At 42.0% G+C, this 20,155-nt stretch overlaps 1 protein-coding gene across 2 annotated transcripts in view; it reads left to right on the forward strand.

The window, feature by feature from the left end:
• The window catches only part of Dpy19l4 (dpy-19 like 4), a 62,460-nt gene that overhangs the window by 20,688 nt on the left and 21,617 nt on the right, over nucleotides 1-20,155 (forward strand). For both annotated transcript variants that reach the window (XM_069991085.1, XM_069991086.1), the window contains 6 exons: nucleotides 5,200-5,334; nucleotides 9,095-9,226; nucleotides 9,321-9,419; nucleotides 12,986-13,059; nucleotides 17,810-17,968; nucleotides 19,989-20,108. In XM_069991085.1, coding sequence (XP_069847186.1) covers nucleotides 5,200-5,334; nucleotides 9,095-9,226; nucleotides 9,321-9,419; nucleotides 12,986-13,059; nucleotides 17,810-17,968; nucleotides 19,989-20,108 — 719 coding nt within the window. The remainder of the gene's footprint in view (nucleotides 1-5,199; nucleotides 5,335-9,094; nucleotides 9,227-9,320; nucleotides 9,420-12,985; nucleotides 13,060-17,809; nucleotides 17,969-19,988; nucleotides 20,109-20,155) is intronic.

Consider the following 20,155-nt stretch of genomic DNA (forward strand, 5'->3'; position numbering starts at 1 on the left):
TTTTGTCTGCATTTCTTTTTTGAATTCCTGGAACTTTTTTGAAATTTTGTCTCTGTGTATTTCTTTGATCAATTCTGTCATCATATCTTTAATTGTTCATTTGTCCTCCATTTCTTCTTCGTTCTCCCTGGAGTTCTTTACTGGATTGCTGCAGGCTTTTGGAAATTATATGCTATCTTGGCTGTTGAAATCTTATAATCTTTCATTGTGATTTACGCCTTTGGGCTCAGGGTTTGTCAAGGCCGTGTCCAAGCTCTGCTTCTTGGTGGGCAAGTGGCAGCCTTTGCTCGGCTCTGGGTTCCTTCACACTGGGTCACCAACCACACTGAATCCCCAGGCTAGCGTGCACCCAGCCCCAGACTGCCTGAAAGGGACTCTGTTCTGCAGCAGGGACTGAGCAGGTTTCCTGGGTAGGCATTGGCTTCAGAAGGGGAAGGGTGCACTGGGTTTTTTTGTTCATTGGCCCTGGATTATTTCTCTCCCCCCGAGTGGCCGGCGCTTGGTCCACACTTGGACCCCCTGGTCTTAGTGTGTGTGTGTGTGTGTGTGTGTGTGTGTGCGCGCGTGTGTGTGTTCCACACTTGGACCGCCTGGTCTTAGGGTGTGTGTGTGTGTGCGCACGCGCATGTGCATGTGTGTACGCGTTTGCGTGCGCGCACGCTCTGCCTACTGTCGGCACACTCACACAGTTCGCAATTCTAGACGGGGTGGGAGTTTCAGCAGCTCCATCCAGGGAGCAGCGCCTCCCACTAGGGTTATTCTGTTTGCCACGAACTTTGCTTCCTGAGGCTGACACGCAGGCGCACTGGCTTGGCGGATCCCCGCGGCCGAGCAACAGTCCTCGCACTGGCTGCTGCATGCGTGCACACACCACTGTTCCCGGCAGGAGAGCTCTGCCAGCCGCTGACCTGTGTGCACTCGGGTAGCCAGTGCTGTGTGAGACACAGTCCCTGTGGTCTTCCAGCGGAAGCCGGCAGGCGGGTGTGCGCTATGGGGAAGGGCTCTGGCCCCTGTGGCCCCTTGCAGTGTGGGGTTCCTTCTTGGGCAGGTCTAGCGCCGGTCTCCCCAGGGCGGCGGCCCCCAGTGGGGTACTCGCGGATCCTGGGTCTGGTTGTGGGCCATCCAGCGGTGCTGCGGGAGCTCTCCGGAGCAGGTGTGGCGGTGCCGTGCCTCCGGTCCGTCTCTGCGCTGTCCAGCTCCCGAACTGTGCGTGTTTTCTGGGTCTGGGTTCTGCAGCGTGCTGGTGGTCCCGACGTCCCGGCAGCCACGGGCCACTTTGGGCGAGGGGTGGGGAGGGATCTTAGTGGTTTTCCATCTTTGTATGTGCAATTTATGAGCTTTCTTTTCTTTTTTTTTTGGTCAGCCGTGGGGCCTGAACTCTGGGCCTGAGTGCTGTCTCTCAGCTCTTCAGCTCAAGGCTAGCGCTCTACCACTTGAGCCACAGCGCCACTTCTGGCTCTTTCTGCTTATGTGGTGCTGAGGAATCGAACCCAGGGTCTCATGCATGCAAGGCGAGCACTCTACCACTGAGCCACTTTCCCAGCCCCTGTTCTATTTTTTTGTTGTTGTTTTTCTCTTGGTTGATCTGTCTGTTGGGACCCCCAACTCTCTCCAAGTGTCTTTCTTATATAGAAATTTACTTCTTCTGATAGATGCTCAATATTGATGGTTGAAGATAGGCCTATTTTTAGTTTTTGAGAGACCTCCATTCTTATTGCTATAGTGGTTTTACACAAGTTTACATACCCACCAATAGTTCTAAAAGTATCCTTTTCCCTACTACCTTACCAGCACATGTTGTTTTCTTGATAATTGCCATTTTGAATGGAATGAGATAGAATCTTAGTGTACTTTTGATTTGCATTTTTTATGACTAAGGATGTTGAACATGTATCTATTAGCAATTTATATTTCCTTTCCTGAGAAATATGTTTAATTTTATTACCTATTATTTGTGTTATTTGTTTTTATGCTGTTCACTTTTTTAGCTCTCTGTATATTCTGGATATTAATCCTTTATCTGTTGAATAGGCAGTGATTTTGCTGTGCAGAAACTTCCAAATTGGCCAGGTGTTGGTGGCTCATGCCTATAATCCTAGCTTCATAGGAGGCTTAGATCTGAGGATTGTGGTTCAAAGCCAACCTGGGTAGGAAAGTCTGTGAGACTGGTATCTCCAGTTAACCACTAGAACACTGGAAGTGGGTGCTGTGGCTCAAGTGATGGAGTGCTCGCTTGGAGCTGAAGATCTCAGGTACAGTGCCCAGACCTAGAGTTTAAGCCCTTCCACTGACCCCTACCCCAAACAAAAAAAAATGTATATATGTTTTTCATACTTTCAAATTGGATATAGTCTCAAGAGTCTTATTTGTCAACTCTTGCTCTTGCTTTGGTAAGGTAATTGGAATCCTATTCAGAATATAATTACCCATGTCTATAACTTCTAAGAGTTTCGCCTATATTTTCCTGTGGTAGATTTAAAGTTTCAGATCTTACTTTGAGTTCTTTGATCCAACTAGAGTTGATTTTTCTTTTTCTTTTTCTTTCTTTTTTTTTTGGGGGGGGGGGGGGGAGGTCTGGTCGTGGGGCCTGAACTCTGGGCCTGGGCGCTGTCCCTCAGCTCTTCAGCTCAAGGCTAGCGCTCTACCACTTGAGCCACAACGCCACTTCTGGCTTTTTTCTTTTTGCTTATGTGGTGCTAAGGAACCGAACCCAGGGCCTCATGTATGCAAGGCAAGCACTATACCACTGAGCCACCTTCCCAGCCCCGATTTTTCTTTTTTTTAATAGAATGAGAAAGGTCAAGTTTCAGTCTCCTGAAAGTAGGTAACCAGTTTTCCGAGCACTATTTGTTATTTCTGGTGATGTTTTGGCTTTTTTGTTGAAAAGTAGATGACTGTAGCTGTGTGGTTTTATTCTAGAGGCCTTTCTGTTCCATTGGTCTTTGGGTCTGTTTTTGTGCTAGTATAAAGCTGCTTTTATGGTTCTGTAGTATAATTTGATGGCTCTCTGAGACCTTCAGTGTTGCTCTTTTTACTCAGATGTGCTTTTGCTATTTGGAGCTTTTATGTTCCCATTTGTGAATTTTCAGGTTGATTTTTCTATGTCTGTGAGGAATGACAGTGGGATTTTGATGACTATTGCATTGAATCTGTAGATTCGTTTCGGCAGTGTGGCTGTATTTACAATATTGATTCTGCTAGTCCATGAGCATGGTAGGTCTTTTTGTCCTCTTGTGTCTTTAGTTGTTTTTTGTTGTTGTTGTTTTTTGTTTGTTTGTTTGATGTATATTTCTGTCTTTAAGCTTTTTGTATGTATTTGCATTGGTGCTGGAACTCTGTCTCATGCTTTCCTTTAACTTTTTCGCTTAGTGTATCACTACTTGACCTCTACTTCCAGCTTTTTCCTGGTTAATTGGAGATAAGAGTCTTGTGGATTTACCTGCCTGGGCCAGCTTGAACTTCAGTTCTCAGCTCTAAGTCTCCAGAGTGGCTAAGATTATAAGCCTGAGCCACCAGCACCTAGCTAAGACTTCTTTTTACCATATCTTTAGTTTGAGAATAAGCTCTTGGAGTTAACACTTCGTTTGAGCAAATTGTACTATTTCCCCCAACCCTATCCCCAGGGGCTCCCCAAAGTGATCTTGGAATGTTCTGTAGGTTAATTGGGCAGGATTTGGATTTGAGCCTTCTTTAATTTCTGGAACCGGATTCTCTGGATTTGCTGATCTCAGGCATGCATATAACAGTTATGATTGTTCTACATTTGAAGGCTTCCAGAAAATTTTATATATAGCTATGGTGATAGGAGAAGCTGAAGTTTCTGTATTTTATCAATGTGGAGCCCTTCTAAGCTTTGCAGTTGGTATTATTTGACCAACTGATTCAGGATACTGGAAAATTCTTTTATCTGCTGATGACTGAAGCGTTTCTCACTGAATTTTATCGTTGAATATACACAGCTAAGTATGAAAGATTTAGTTGTTTTTTCCTCCCCAATTTCTTATTTTAGAGGTGATATACAGTGGGGTTATCATTACATACATCCAGAATTAAGTACATTTCCTTTCACATAGTGTCATCTTTTCCCTCATTCTCTCCCATTCCCTCCCTCCCATCTTCACCCATGAGTTACATAGTTCACTTTCATCATTGTCCAGTGCAGCCAGTGATTTCCACTGGTGCACTTTTCACCGTCTTTCTTCTGACCCTGTGCCCTCTCCCACCCTCCCTCAAATGTGCATGTGAGTATACTGTATATAAGGTAAAGAATACAGAGTCAACAACAACAACAACAAAAAACAAATTTAAAAAAGTCCTTTTTTTCCATATTGAAAGATTTAGTTTTACAGAACAAAATTCTTAGTTTTCTTGACCTTTATTTTATTTTTTGAACATTTGCCGGGCTTGAACTCAGGGCCTGGGTGCTGTCTGAGCTCTTTTGCTCAAGGCTAGTGCTCTACTACTTTAAGCTATAACATCACTTCAGGTTTTCTGGTGATTAATTGGAGATAAGAGTCTCATGGACTTTCCTGCCTGGGTTGGCTTGGGACCATGATTCTCAGATCTCAGCCTCCTTAGTAGCTAGGATTATAGGCAGGAGCCACCAGTGCCCAGCTTTGACCTGACCTTTATTATCCTTCTCTTCGACTGTTATCAGAACAAGATCACTGGATACTCATTACACCCAGTGGGGGGAATGGGAATAAAAAAGTAAACCCACAGAAGGAGAGATTTTCTGGAAATACGTTTTGTGACAATGAACTTGTCAGAGACTTGACTACTCACTCACTAAAGGGTTATTTGGGAGATGACCTTGGAAGGACAGAACTGATTTTAGCCAGGTATATTTCAGGCAAGAACAATGAGCTCTTTTTAATATTTAGCAGAGGAAAACAGCTGCAGGTTTTTGTTTTTTATTTATTTATTTATTTTTTTGGCTGGTCCTGGGGCTTGAACTCAGTGTCTAGGCACTGTCCCTGAGCTTCTTTTGCTCAAGGCTAGCACTCCATCCCTTGAGCTACAGCACCACTTCCAGCTTTTTCTGTTTATGTGGTCTTGAAGAATTGAATAGTGTTCAAACTGAAATAGAAACTTAATTCTTATTCTCAGAATAAAATTTAAAAATCTTAATATTTTAATAATAATTTTAAAAATAAAAGAAAGCCATTGATATTTATAGTTTGTTTTTTTTTTCTGAAGAGGTTTTGCTACTTGTTGATGAGTGCTTCAACTTACACCTTTATGATGATGTGGGAATATAGTCACTATCTCTTGTTTCTTCAAGCAATATCTCTGTTTCTTCTGGATATAATTTCAGTGGAACAAAGTGAAAAGGTATTGTGATGCTTTAAAGTAATGAATTAAATCCTGAGAATAAACACCATTTTTACAATGTTCGATCTTAATCTACTATTTTTTTAATCACTTGTATTTAGCTGGTTCAGAACCCTAATGAGTACCAACATTTAAGAAACACTTAAGAACATTTAACATTTAAGAACAGAAAGAGTTTAACATATGCTGGGTGCCCGTGGTTCACGCCTGTAATCCTAGCTACTCAGGAGGCTGATATCTGAGGATTGAGGTTCAAAGCTAGCCCAGGCAGGAAAGTCTGTGAGATTCTTATCTCCAATAAACCACTAAGTGGCGCTGTGGCTCAAGCGGTAGAGTTCTTGCCTTGAGCTGAAGAGCTCAAGAACAGCGCCCAAGCCCAGAGTTCAAGCCCCACAACTGACCAAAAAAAATAAATTAGAGTTTAACATAAAGTACTAATAACCAAGTCTGGAAATGTACCTTAGTGATAGTGTGCTTGCAAGAGTGTGCAATGTTGGGCTGACAAAGTGGCTCAGTGGTAGAGCGCTTGCCTTGTATGCATGAGGCCCTAGGTTCGATTCCTCAGTACCACATAAGCAGAAAAAAAAAAAACGGAAGTGGTGCTATGGCTCACATGGTAGTGCACTAGCCTTGAGCTGAAGAGCTGAGGGACAGCACCCAGGCCCAGCGTTCAGACCCCACGATCGGACCCCCCGCCCCCCCAAAAAAAGTGTGCAATGTCCTGGGTTTAATATCCAGAAAAAAAAACAACTAAGCGGAGGGTGGGTAATGCAGTTGCAGATACTCAGTATGCTCAAGAGCCCAGGTTTAATCCTCACCACCTTAAGGCCATAATGTCCATGCAAAAAAATTTATTAATCAAGTATAAAGCCATTACCTTATTAATGGATTATTTGAAAGGGTAGTGGTAATATGGACCTGAAGGTGGCAACCACAGAATAGTGCCAAGGGAGCATTGTGAAAAATATGCAATTATTAAAGCTTCAAAACTTAGAGTAGGGCCCCACACATGGAGCTGAAAGGACATAACTAAGAGGAAGTCACAAGGTCCTTCTCCTAGCCTTACACATTTCCTATAGCATCAAGTGAAAAAGTCAAAATATCGACTGCCAAGTCCTAACCGTAGACTATTACAGGGTAGAAAGTAGAAGAAGTAAAAGTATGAGTTTATAGATCATTGTGTTTCAAGCTCAAAAACTGGCATACATCTGTATAGAACCAGTGTTTAATCAAGAATAGAACATTACCAACACTTTAAAGACTCCAGTACTGTCAGTTATTATTTTATTACTTCAGTCTACACCTTGACACCACCGATAGATACCTACCATCCTGGCTTTTATTTTTAATAGACTTTTTTATTTTACTAGACTTTTATTTTTAATAGACTGTCCCTGAGCTCTTCAGATCAAGGCTAGTGCTCTACCACTTGAGTCACACAGCACCACTTCTGGTTTTCTAGTGGTTTATTGGAGATAAGAGTCTCACAGACTTTCTCAAGCCCAGGCTGGCTTTGAACCATGATCCTTAGATCTCAGCCTCCTGAGTAGCGAGGATTACAGGCATGAGCCACAGTGCTCATGTAATTTTTTTTTTTTTTTTTTTTTTTGGTTGTGGGGCCTGAACTCTGGGCCTGGGGGCTGTCCCTCAGCTCTTAAGCTCAAGGCTAGCACTTTACTACTCGAGCCATAGCACCACTTCTGGCTTTTTCTGCTTTAGTGGTGCTGAGGAATCAAACCCAGGGCCTCATGCATGCAAGGCAAGCACTCTACCACTGAGTTAACTTCCTAGTCCCTCTTTTTTTTTTTTTTGTCCAGTCATGGGGCCTGAACTCTGGGCCTGGGCGCTGTCCCTCAGCTCTTCAGCTCAAGGCTAGCGCTCTACCACTTGAACCATAGCGCCACTTCCGGCTTTTTTCTTTTTGCTTATGTGGTGCTGAGGAATCGAACCCAGGGCCTCTGGCATGCAAGGCATGCGCTCTACCACTGAGCCACCTTCCCAGCCCCCTCTTTTTTTTTTTTTTTTTAAGAAAATAAAACTTTTTTTTTCCATTTCTTGGAATTCATTTTGATAAAGATTATTTTATATGATCAGAGGTTATTAAAGCGATTAAAAATTAACACTGTATTTTTTCCTATCTAATGCTCTTTTGTCTTAATTTTGCCTTTTTAAAATTGATTAACTTTATAATACATTAAAGTACTCAGTTTTAGAAAAAAAACACCACTAAGATATAACCTCCTACAAGGTCTTACAGTAGGACATTGTGTTTAACTTTCTTTTTTAATTGGAATTATACAAAACAATAGTTTTCATTGTGATTGTATCAACTTCCTTTTCACTTTTTTTGCCTCTTTTTTCTTGAGAATCTTTTTTTTATTAATGCTGGTACTTAGGCTTGACCTTAGGGTTTGGGTGCTGTCCTTGGGTGTTTTTTTGTTTTTGTTTTTGTTTTTTTGGGTCCAGTCGTGGGCCTGAACTCTGGGCCTGGGCGCTGTCCCTCAGCTCTTCAGCTCAAGGCTAGCACTCTACCATTTGAGCCACAGTGCCACTTCCGGCTTTTTTCTTTTTGCTTATGTGGTGCTGAGGAATCGAACCCAGGGCCTCATGCATGCAAGGCAAGCGCTCTACCACTGAGCCACCTTCCCAGCCCTGTCCTTGGGTGTTTTTGCTCAAAGCTAGTGCTTTATACTTGAGCCATAGCTCTACTTCCAGTTTTTTGTAATTAATTGTAGATAAGAGTTTCATAGACTTTCTTGCCCAGGCTGGTTTCAAACTGCAATCCTTACATCTTAGCTTCCTGAATAGCTAGGATTACAGGTGTGAGCCATCAGTGCCTGGCAAATCTAATTTTCTGTGCTCACTGTTATGGAAGCAAAAAGCAAAAATACTTTTCCTCTGATGGTATATTTTATGGCAGTAAACTTTTTACTATATAAGTCGGTCGTGGTGCTTGAACTCTGGGCTTGGGCACTGTCCTTGAGCTCTTTAACTCAAGGTGAGCGTTCTACTGCTTGAGCTACAGCGCTACTTCTGGTTTGCTAGTGGTTTATTGGAGATAACAGTCTCATGGACTTTCCTGCCCAGCTGGCTTTGAACGAGATCCTCAGATCTCAGCCTCCTGAGTAGCTAGGATTACAGGCGTGAGCCATTGGTGCCCAGCTATATAAGTTTTGAGTACTTTTTAAGGTTATAATTTTAACTTACACAACTTGAGGTAGCATAGATGACTTACTTAGAGGGAAAGCCAAGTGACATTAAGTCAGAGAGTAGCATTAAAGGTGGTTCTTCCAGTTGATTTCAACACTCATGGTTTTAAAGCTCTTTAGTTTGAGAGAGTTCTAAGAAATAAATAATAAATTCATTATAAACCGTAACATTAAAAATATGGATTGGACCATATGCTGGTGGCTCATACCTGTAATCCTTGCTACTCAGGAGGTTGAGATTTGAGGATTGCAGTTAGAAGCCAGGCCAGATAGGAAAGTCCCTGAGACTCAGAAAAAGCCAGAAGGGGTGCAGTGGCCCAACTGGTAGAGCATGATCCTTGAGCCAAAGAAGCTCAGGGACAGAGCCCAAGCTGAGTTCAAACCAGGATCAGGGAAAAAAAAAAAAAAGATTGGAGATTTTGTAACTGTGTCCAAATTACAGTAAAGCATTTCTGGTATAATTATAGTAAGATAAATCTTAAACCAAATTAATGAAGAGATGTGTAATAAAATACATTTTATTATTATTCATTTTATTTTTGTCCCAACAGGTTCATGAAGTATATAAAATCTATATATTTTCTCTCTTTCTGGGATATTTACTACAGTTTGAGAATCCTGCTTTACTTGTTTCTCCTTTATTAAGTTTAGTAGCAGCCTTAATGCTTACTAAGTGCCTTCAGGTAATAACTCTGCATTTTTTCATTCTTGTTACTTACTGTTAAATTGTAAAGTTTTTTATATCTTCTTTGTTCATATGATTTTTTTTCCCCACAGCTGAATGTAAAGAAAGGAACTTGTGTAGCAAAAATGATGAGAGTGATTAATTTTTACCTAGTGTGTACTCTGACAGTGACACTGAATGTTATAATGAAGGTAAGTAACTCTGAGATTCAGATAGTAGAGCACATGTAGTAGAGCATATAATGTATTTCATATGTTAGGCTAAATATTAATGAGAATAATGAGATAGTAAAGTAATGAATTCTATATAGTATAATTTATTTCATTGTTACATTTCTCTACAGGTTTACACAGTGTTATAATCCATCTCTCCATCCAGATCTCACTCCCCTCCCCCACAAATAGCATCTCCAACAGGTTCCTGGTTTTATAATATTCAACCACCTTTATCTTCCCCACCAGCCCAATTTCCTCCTGCTAGTCCCACCACTCACGTCTGTTTTCCTTCCACTCCATACCCTTGTTGATCAACAGACTTCATTGAGTTTCATTATACTGCCTTCATATATACTTGCTGTGTATTATAGTTACTCACCCTCTTTCTTTTTCTTTCTCTTTTTTAGAGCACTTTATTTATTTGTTTGTTTATTTTGCTAGTCCTGGGGCCTCACTCAGGGCCTGGGCACTGTCTCTGTGCTTCTTTTGCTAAAGGCTAGCACTCTACCACTTGAGCCACAGAGCCACTGAGCCACTTCCAGCTTTTTCTGCTTATGTGGTACTGAGGAATCAAATCCAGGACTTCATGCACGTTAGACAAGCACTCTACCACTAAGCCACATTCCCAACCCCTGTCTCCCCTCTCCTCCTCCTCCCGAGTAGTCACTTAAGATAATTCATGTAGCCGGGCGCTGGTGGCTCACGCCTGTAATCCTAGCTACTCAGGAGGCTGAGATCTGAGGATCGCGGTTCAAAGCCAGCCCAGGCAAGAGAGACCGTGAGACTCCTATCTCCAATAAACCACCAGAAAACCGGAAGTGGCGCTGTAGCTCAAGTGGTAGAGCACTCGCCTTGAGCTGAAGAGCTGAGGGACAGCACCCAGGCCCAGAGTTCAAGCCCCACAGCCGACCAAAAAAAAAAATAAAAAGATAATAAGATAATTCATGTTCACGGTTTAACTCATGCAAGCAATTACAGTTATGCATGTTATGGATCCTGAAAAATGTGTGGATATGTGTATACACGTTAAATATGCATATGTAATTAGATAAGAATATGTTTATGAATACGTATGTATTTTAGTCAAAGTTCCATGTATTGTGTTTTTCTTTTTCTTTTTTGATTTGTTTTACTTATTTATTTTTGTGCCAGTCTTAGGGCTTGAACTCAGGACCTGGGCATTGTTCTTGAGCTCTTTTGCTCAAGGCTAGTACTCTACACTTGAGCCACACAGGTCCATTTCCATCTTTTTGGTGGTTGATTGAAGAGTCTCACGGCCTTTTTTTGTGCCCAGGCTGGCCTCATACTGTGATAATCAGATCTCAGCCTCCTGAGTAGCTAGGATTACAGGCATGAGCCACCTGGACCTGGCATTTTTCTTTTTCTTTCTTTTTTTTTTTTTTTTTGGTCAGCCGCAGAGCTTGAACTCTGGGCCTGAGCGCTGTCCCTTAGCTCTTCAGCTCAAGGCTAGCGCTCTACCACTTGAGCCACAGCACCACTTCCAGTTTTCTGGTGGTTTATTGGAGAGTCTTACAGACTTTCCTGCCCAGGCTGGCTTTGAACCATGATTCTCAGATCTCAGCCTCCTGAGTAGCTAGGATTACAGGCGTGAGCCACCAGCGCCCGGCTACATGAATTATCTTTTGAATATTTTTGTTATTTGCTGTGATGTTGATTTTGTTAATTTGAGTGTCTGCTTTTTTTTGGGATCAAATTAGAGCTGTGTGTGTGTGTGTGTGTGTGTGTGTGTGTGTGTACATGCCATTACTGGACTTGAACTCGGGGCTTTATATCCCAGAGGTTCTGAGAGGATGTACTCTTATTTTCATTTGTTTTTAGGAAATAGGTAATTTCTTCTTTCTTTTTCTCTCTCTCTCTCTCTCTCTCCCTCTCTCTCTCTCTCTCTCTCTCTCTCTCCCTCTCTCCCTCTCCCTCTCTCTCTCTCCCCCTCCCCCTCCCCCACCCCCTCTCCCTCTCCCTCTCCCTCTCTCTCTCTCTCTCTCTCCCTCTCCCTCTCTCTCTCCCCCTCCCCCTCCCCCTCCCCCTCCCCCTCCCCCCCCCCTCTCTCTCTGTTGTAGAGCTTGAACTCAGGACCTGCTCATGGTCCCTGAGTTCTTTTTGCTCAAGGCTAGTGCTCTACCACTTTGAGCCACAGCTCCACTTCTGTTTTTCTGGTGCCTAATTGGAGATAAGATTCCCAGGGACTTTCCTGCCTAAGCTGTTTTCAAATTGTGATCCTCAGATCTCAGCCTCTTGAGTAGCTAGGATTACAGGTGTGAGCCACTGGCGCCTGGCTGATTTCTTTTTTTATTTCTAAAGTGACATACATGTTGTTCAAATATGTTAAGTCTCCATTTCTTTGAACATATGTATATATATTTTTTGGGGGGGTCCGGTTGTGGGGCCTGAACTCTGGGCCTAGGCGCTGTCCCTCAGCTCTTCACCTCAAGGCTAGCGCTCTATCACTTGAGCCACAGTACCACTTCTGGTTTTTTTCTGTTTGCTTATGTGGTGCTGAGGAATCGAACCCAGGGCCTCATGCATGCGAGGCAAGCGCTCTACTACTGAACCACCTTCCCAGCCCCTTCTTTGAATATTATATATAGTTCTTGTACTGTTCAGCTCTTGACTGTACTGTTCAGCTATTGACAGATAGAATACAGGGGTTATTTTCATTGTATTTGTTCAGATTTTCCATATGTCCTAGGCTATGATCTGTTCTGGAGAAAGTAGCATGAGACATTCTGTAGATGTCTGTGTATAAATTTGATTTTATCTGTAGTATCATTTAATTCTGAGGTATTTGCTGATCTTTTGTTCGGATGACCTATTTGTTGGTGAGACTGGGTGTTCAAATCTCTCACTATCATTACATTGGGGTCTATCAGCACTTACTCTCCAAGAAAGTTTGGTTAATGAACTTGGATATGTCACTATTTGTTAAAGAGATATGTTGACTATTATGCTGGGTGCTGGTGGCTCACACCTATAATCCTAGCTACTCAGGAGGCTGAGATCTAAGGATTACAGTTCAAAGCCAACGTGGGCAGGAAAGTCTGTGAGAATCTTCTCTCCATTTAACCACCAGAAAACCAGAAGTGGCACTGTGGCTCAAAGTGGTAGAGCACTAGCCTTGAGTGAAAGAGCTCAGGGACAGTGCCTAGGCCCTGAGTTCAAGCCCCACATCTAACCAAAAAAATAAAAAAAGTTGATAACTGTAACATGGAATAAGACAAACAAAAGTGTTGAAGGGTGACTGTTACTTAAACCAGGGGGAATAAGGTAGAATCTTACTGTCACATTATAGTTTTTATGTGGATACATACAGTAATATGATTGATTTATGTAAGTAAATCTTCTTGCTTCATAGTATATAGAACGTATTACTAGTTCATTGTTCTTTGAATCTTACTATACTTTCTAGCAATAGTCATTGGGAAAAGCCTAGTCCTATAAGCATAACTAGTATTTTCTTATATAACTAGTGTTTTTCTCTTCTACAAGACCAACCTGTTCTCTGTGCCTCTGTTTTTCTCTTCTAGATGTTTGTTACACACAAAGAAAATGGACACATGCTAAAATTTCTAGAAGTAAAATTTGGATTAAATATGACTAAGTAAGTTTACTAGGTCTCTATATCACTTAGAAAACAAAGAATGGAAACAATCGAGGGAGTACATAACTAACTACATATTACTTAGAAAATGATTAGTTTGCCAGGTGCTCGTGCTCACTCCTGTAATACTTGCTACTCAGGAGGCTGAGATCTGAGAATCCCAGTGCAAAGCCAGCCTAAAGTCCCTAGACTTTTGTTGTTGTTGGTGGTGGTGGTCGAGAGGCTTGAATTCTGGACTTGGGTATGGTCCCTGCTCGCTCAGGGCAAGCACTTGCTCCATAGCACCACTTCCGGTTTTCTAGTGATTTAAGAGTCTCATAGACTTTCATGCCTGGGCTTGCTTTGAACCATGATCCTCAGATCTCAGCCTGCTGAATAGGATTACAGGAATGAGTCACGGGTGCCTGGCTGTACCTGAGACTTTTTAACCACCAGAAAACCAGAAGTGGTGCTATGGCTCAAAGTAGTAGAGTACTACTAGACTTGAGCAAAACAGCTCAGGGACAATGCCCAGGCCCTGAGTTTAAGCTCTATGACTGACAATAAAAGAAAAAAATGATTAGTTTGAGAAATTATTATAGATAAAATATGATATTTATATTGGATATACAGTTCAGTTAGTTAAATACTTTTTTTGACAATTGTCGGATCCTGAGTTCTATTCCTAGCACTGCAAGAAAATAAACATATGTTTAGTATGCTTAAAGCTCTAGATTTAATCCCCAATATCACAAAAATTAATAAATTAAAATTGTATCTCATTTAAGTTATCTCAGAATTATATATATTAAGCCTTAATACAATTGTAGGTTGTTTTGTGTGTTCTATTGTATAAGGATTTGACATGCCTTTCTATTGAGCCATGCCTCTAAGCCACATTGTAGTCTTCACATTTCTTTTAAATTATCTTTAAGTAGTTATATAAAGAAGTTACCATTTAACAAAGAAGTTTATGAATACAACATATCTTTATCAGCTACGCACTGGTGGCTCATGACTGTAATCCTAGCTACTCAGGAGGCTGAGATCTGAGGATCATGGTTCAAAGCCAGCCTGGGCAAGAAAGCCTGTGAGACTCTTTTTTTTTTTTTTTTTTTTGGTCCAGTCGTGGGGCCTGAACTCTGGGCCTGGGCGCTGTCCCTCAGCTCTTCAGCTCAAGGCTAGTACTCTACCACGTGAGTCACAGCACCACTTCCGGCTTTTTTCTTTTTTGCTTATGTGGTGCTGAGGAATCGAACCGAGGGCCTCAAGCACGCAAGGCTAGCGCTCTACCACTGAGCTACCTTCCCAGCCCCTGTGAGACTCTTATCTCCAATAAACCACCAGAAAACCAAAGTGGCTCTGTGGCTCAAGTGGTAGAGTGCTTGAGTTGAGCTGAAGAGCTCAGGGACAGCGAGCGCCCAGGCCCAGAGTTGAAGCCCATGACCGACAAAAAAAATATATATAGATAGATATATAGATAGATAGATAGATGTATATATCTATCTATATATCTTTATCAGTGTCACCCCTTTTTACATTCTGACCCCACATTGTAGGATTTTTAAGGGTACTTTCTTTCTTAGTAAAGAAAAATGATAAAAATCTAAGGTCAGAGTAAAGATTTAAGTTGAGGGTTGGGAATGTAAGCTCAGTAATATGGTTTGTTCAGTCCTTAAGTTTGATCCCCAACTCCTCCCCCCCAAAAAAAATGGAAATAAGAGCAAAGTAAAAGAAATAATAGTACAGATTATGGACTTAATAGTAAAGAGCCAAGTTAATTTTAACCACTATGTCAACAATATACTTACATTAGGAAAAGACAGAAAATCATCAGTAAGACATTTATTAGGACCATAATAATTTGATTGGAAGCTAACTTTTTTAAAATTAAAAAGTAATGTACTTGCTGGGTACCAGTGGATCATGCCTGTAACCCTAGGTACTCAGGAGGCTGAGATCTGAGGATCACAGTTCAAAGGCAGCCTGGGTAAGAAAGTCCAAGAGACTCTTATCTCCAATTAACCACCAGAAAACTGGAAGTGGCGCTGTGGCTCAAGTGGTAGAGTACTAACCTGGAGCTGAAGAGCTCAGGAACAGTGCCCAGGCCCAGAGTTCAAGACCCACGACCGAGGGGTTGGGAAGGTGGCTCAGTGGTAGAGTGCTTGCCTTGCATGCATGAAGCCCTGGGTTCGATTCCTCAGCACCACATAAATGGAAAAAGCCAGAAGTGGCGCTGTGGCTCAAGTGCTAGCCTTGACTGAAGAGCTGAGGGTCAGTGCCTGGGCCCAGAGTTCAGGCCCCCACTGGCAAAAAAAAAAAAAAAAGACCCACGACCGACAAAAAAAATCCAAATGTACTTGAAGATTGAGGCCATTACTCAAGTGGTACAGCACTTGCCTACCAATTGCAAGGTCTTGAGTTTTCATTCCATATTGCCACAATATTAATGTAATGAATGTAAATATTATGTAAATAAATAATATTTTATTTTTGTTGATTTTTGTTCTGTTTCAAGAAATACAATAACATACTTAGAAATGCATTTCTCCAATTCTAGTATATTTAGAATTTTTTTTTCTCATTTGTTGTGGAATGATATGGAATTGAAGATGCTTTGGATAGACTTTCATGTTGTAATATATAATAGTAAATAAGATGTTTATAGTATACAAAGATATAGAGTACATTAAGGCACTGTGTACCTAAGTTTAATCCCTAGTACCATTATAAAGATTATATTTGTTTACTATAGATTAGAATTAATCAGTAACAGTATAATGTGAACCTTATATATATCTGTAATTTTCTAGTAGTTACATTTAAAAAAGTAAATAGCAAGGCATGATGATGCACACTTGTAATCTTAGCACTTGAGAAGCAGAAATAGGAGGATAGTGAGTTTGAAAAAATCTGAAAAAATAGTTAAAAAAAAAAATCTGGGCACTGGGATTCTCTATCTCCAAAAAGCCAAACGTGGAACTCGGGCTCAATGGTAGACCCCTAGCCTAGAGCAAAAAAAGCCCAGGGAGGGGCTGGGAAGGTGGCTCAGTGGTAGAGTGCTTGCCTTGCATGCATGAGGCCCTGGGTTCGATTCCTCAGCACCATATAAGCAAAGGGAAAAAAGCCGGAAGTGGCGCTGTGGCTCAAGCTAGCCTTGAGATGAAGAGCTGAGGGACAGCACCCAGAATTCAGGCCCCATGACCGGACTCCTCCCCCCCCCCCCAAAAAAAAAATCCAGTTTAAAAAAAAAAAAGAAATTCTGTGAGACTCTTATCTCAAATTAACTCCCAAAAAAATAGAAGTGGAGCTGTGGCTCAAAATGGTAGAGCAAGGGCTAGGAAGGTGTCCCACTGGTAGAGCACTTGCCTTGCATGCATGAGGCCCTGGGTTCGATTCCTCAGCACCATATAAGCAAAAAGCTGCAAGTGGCGCTGTGGCTCAAGTGGTAGAGCGCTAGCCTTGAGCTGAAGAGCTGAGGGACAGCGCCCAGGCCCAGAGTTCAGGTCCCACGACCGGACCCAAAAAAATAAAAAATAAAAAAATGGTAGAGTACTAGCTCTGAGGGGAGGGGAAAAAAAAGCTCAAGGGACAGTGTCCAGGTTCTGAGTTCAAGCCCTGTGCCCATGACTGATGGAAAAAGAAAAGTTCTTTGAAATCCTAAGTGTATTAAACTAGCTCTCACTTCCAAATGTTTAGTATCCACTTGTAGTCAATAGCTCCCATAACTGGACACTATAGATAGAGGTGGGTCAGCTGAATTTTTTTTTTAAGTTAAAAACACAAGTTAAGAGTTTAGTGATATAAACCCTTGCCTGAGGGCTGGCAATGTGGCTTAGTGGTATAGTGCTTGCCTAGCATGCACAAAGCCCTGGGTTCCATTCCCCAGTACCAGATACATAGAAAAAGCCAGAAGTAGTGCTAGCCTTGAGCAAAAGAAGCTCAGGGATAGCGCTCAGGCCCTCAGGAGTTCAAGCCCCAGGACTGGACTAAATAAATAAATAAATAAAAATAAACCCTTGCCTGACATGCATGAGGTCCTGGGTTTGATACCTCATATAACAAAGAAAGGAAATGGAAAAAGAGAGAAAAGAAGGAAGAAGAAGAGAAAACAACTCAAAATTTCAAACTATATTGGGCTTTAGAGATGATTATGTTACTGGGTGCTAGTCACCTTTGTTTTGTGATAAAATAAGTGAGGAAACAAAGGAGGAAGGATTTGTCTCTTTTTTTTTTTTTTTTTTTGTGGGGCATCCGGTCGTGGGGCCTGAACTCTGGGCCTGGGCGCTGTCCCTCAGCTCTTCAGCTCAAGGCTAGCGCTCTACCACTTGAGCCACAGCGCCACTTCCGGCTTTTTTCTTTTTGCTTATGTGGTGCTGAGGAATTGAACCCAGGGCCTCATGCATGCAAGGCAAGCACGTTACCACTGTGCCACCTTCCCAGCCCGGATTTGTCTCTATTTTAGAGGTTTTAGTCCATCTTTATTTGGCTCTCATTTTGGGGTGTTTGGTAGACAGGCTTTTCCTAACCTCATGGTTGCTAGGAAGCAGGAAGAGAGGTAGAGGAATACCAGAGAACACACACACACACACACACACACACACACACACACAATTGACTTAAAGTATGGAAACCTATCTGAAAGACAACAAAAGTAAAAGGTCTAGAGGCCTGAGTTCATATTGCTGCTCTGTAATTAAAACAAAAATCCCCTATGTTCAGCTGCCTAAAACACCTGTGATTTTAATCATACCTTTTTGATCTTCTCTAGAAATTTCACAATGAATTGGCTTCTGTGTCAAGAATCTCTCCAGGCACCATCTGAAGATTTCTTTTTACGACTGACTCGTTCTTCTCTATTACCATTCTATATTTTAGTGTTAATTATTTGTCTTCTTTCTATGATACAAGTTTTCTTTAGGAGGATTAAGTAAGTACCTATGAAAATCTACCACTTTACTGGGGTATTATAAAAAAGACATAACCTATAAAATATTTGCTATTAAATATATGCTTACCACTGAGCCAAAACCCATCTTTGTTTTTTGTTGTTTGTTTTTGTTTGGTCATGGGGCTTGAACTCTGAGCCTGGGTACTGTCTCTGAGCTCTTCAACTCAAGGCAAGTGATCTACCACTTGAGCCACAGTGCCACTTCCAGTTTTCTGGTAGTTAATTGGAGATATGAGTCTCATGGACTTTTCTGCCTGGGCTGGCTTTGAACCGCCATCCTCAGATTCAGCTTTCTGAGTAGCTAGGATTTCCTTTTTTTTTTTTTGGTCAGCCATGGGGCTTGAACTCTGGGCCTGGGCGCTGTCCCTCAGCTCTTCAGCTCAAGGCGAGCGCTCTACCACTTGAGCTACAGCGCCACTTCCAGTTTTCTGGTGGTTTGTTGGAGATAGGAGTCTCACAGTCTCTCCTGCCCGGCCTGGCTTTGAACCGCGATCCTCAGATCTCAGCCTCCTGAGTAGCTAGGATTACAGGCGTGAGCCACCAGCACCCCACTTTTTTTTTTTTTAAAGGAGACAAACTGGGGCTGGGAAGGTGGCTCAGTGGTAGAGCGCTTGCCTTGCATGCTTGAGGCCCTGGCTTCGATTCCTCAGCACCACATAAGCAGGAAAAAAAAAAGCCGGAAGTGGCGCTGTGGCTCAAATGGTAGAGCGCTAGCCTTGAGCTGAAGAGCTGAGGGACAGCACCCAGGCCCAGAGTTCAGTCCCCATGACCGGACCCAAAAAAAATAAAAATAAATAAAAGGAGACAAACTTTGGCCTAGCATTTATGAGGCCCTGGGTTTAGTCTCTGGTTATACTAGAAAAAAAAAAAAAGAAAAGGAGAGAGAAAGGAAAGAATGTGTTAATTTTATTGTGTTGCCCAGAGTAGTTTAAGTGATTTTTGTACTTCAGTCTCCTTAATACTGGGACCACTGCTGCTACAGGTATATGCCACTTCATCTTCTTTCAATATTGTAGAATTTCCAATTCTGTTATTTCCTAACTGATCGTTTTAAGTTCACAATAAAAAATCATGTTAAGCTTTAGTCCTTGTAAATATGTAGTGACAGATTTGATATGAGAATAATAAATAATAAGCATTTACAGACTAATATGCTTACCATTTCACTTTTTTTTTTTTTTTTTTTTTGTCGTGGGGCTTGAACTCTGGGCCTGGGTGCTGTCCCTGAGCTCTTCAGCTCAAGGCTAGCGCTCTACCACTTGAGCCACAGCACCACTTCCGGTTTTCTGGTGGTTTATTGGAGATAAGAGTTTCTCGGACTTTCCTGCCCAGGCTGGCTTTGAACCTTGATCCTCAGATTTCAGACTCCTGAGTAGCTAGGATTACAGGCATGAGCCACTGGCACCCAGCCCATTTCACTTTTTTTTATTTTGGTCGGTCATGGGGCTTGAACTCTGGGCCTGGGCGCTGTCCCTCAGCTCTTCAGCTCAAGGCCAGCGCTCTACCACTTGAGCTACAGCGCCACTTCCTGTTTCCTGGTGGTTTATTGGAGATAGGAGTCTCACAGTCTCTCCTGCCCGGGCTGGCTTTGAACTGCGATCCTCAGATCTCAGACTCCTGAGTAGCTAAGATTACAGGCATGAGCCACCAGCGCCCGGCTCCATTTCACTTTTTTAAGAACAATGTTAGCTGGGTACTGGCAGCTCATGCCTGTAATCTTAGCTACTTAAGAGGCTGAGATCTGAGGATTGCAGTTGAAAGCCAACTTGGGCAGCAAATCTGTGATATTCTCATTTCCAATTAACCACCAAAAAAGCCCAAAGTAGAGTTTGACTCAAGTGATAGAGTACAGAAAGCTCAGGGACAGTTCCCAGTTTCAAGCTCCAGGGCCAGCACAAAAACAAAACAAAAAAATTTAAATTTTCAGGGATGGCCCTCAAAGATGCTGAACAAAATGGCTTTTTTTTTTAAACTTTAAAAATACATTTCTTTTTTATAGTGGCATGTCTGTCAAAGAAACAGGTACTCTTGAAGATGGGCGAATTGGAGAAAGACCAGAAATAATTTATCATGTAATCCACACTATTTTATTGGGTTCTCTTGCAATGGTTATAGAAGGGTAAGTGTACTTTATTTGATATTTGCTTTTGCAAAGATTTTCCCTTT

The sequence above is a fragment of the Dipodomys merriami genome, unplaced genomic scaffold (genome assembly GCF_024711535.1).
Source record: "Dipodomys merriami isolate MVZ:Mamm:240054 unplaced genomic scaffold, mDipMer1.0.p SCAF_4, whole genome shotgun sequence".
NCBI lineage: Eukaryota > Metazoa > Chordata > Mammalia > Rodentia > Heteromyidae > Dipodomys > Dipodomys merriami.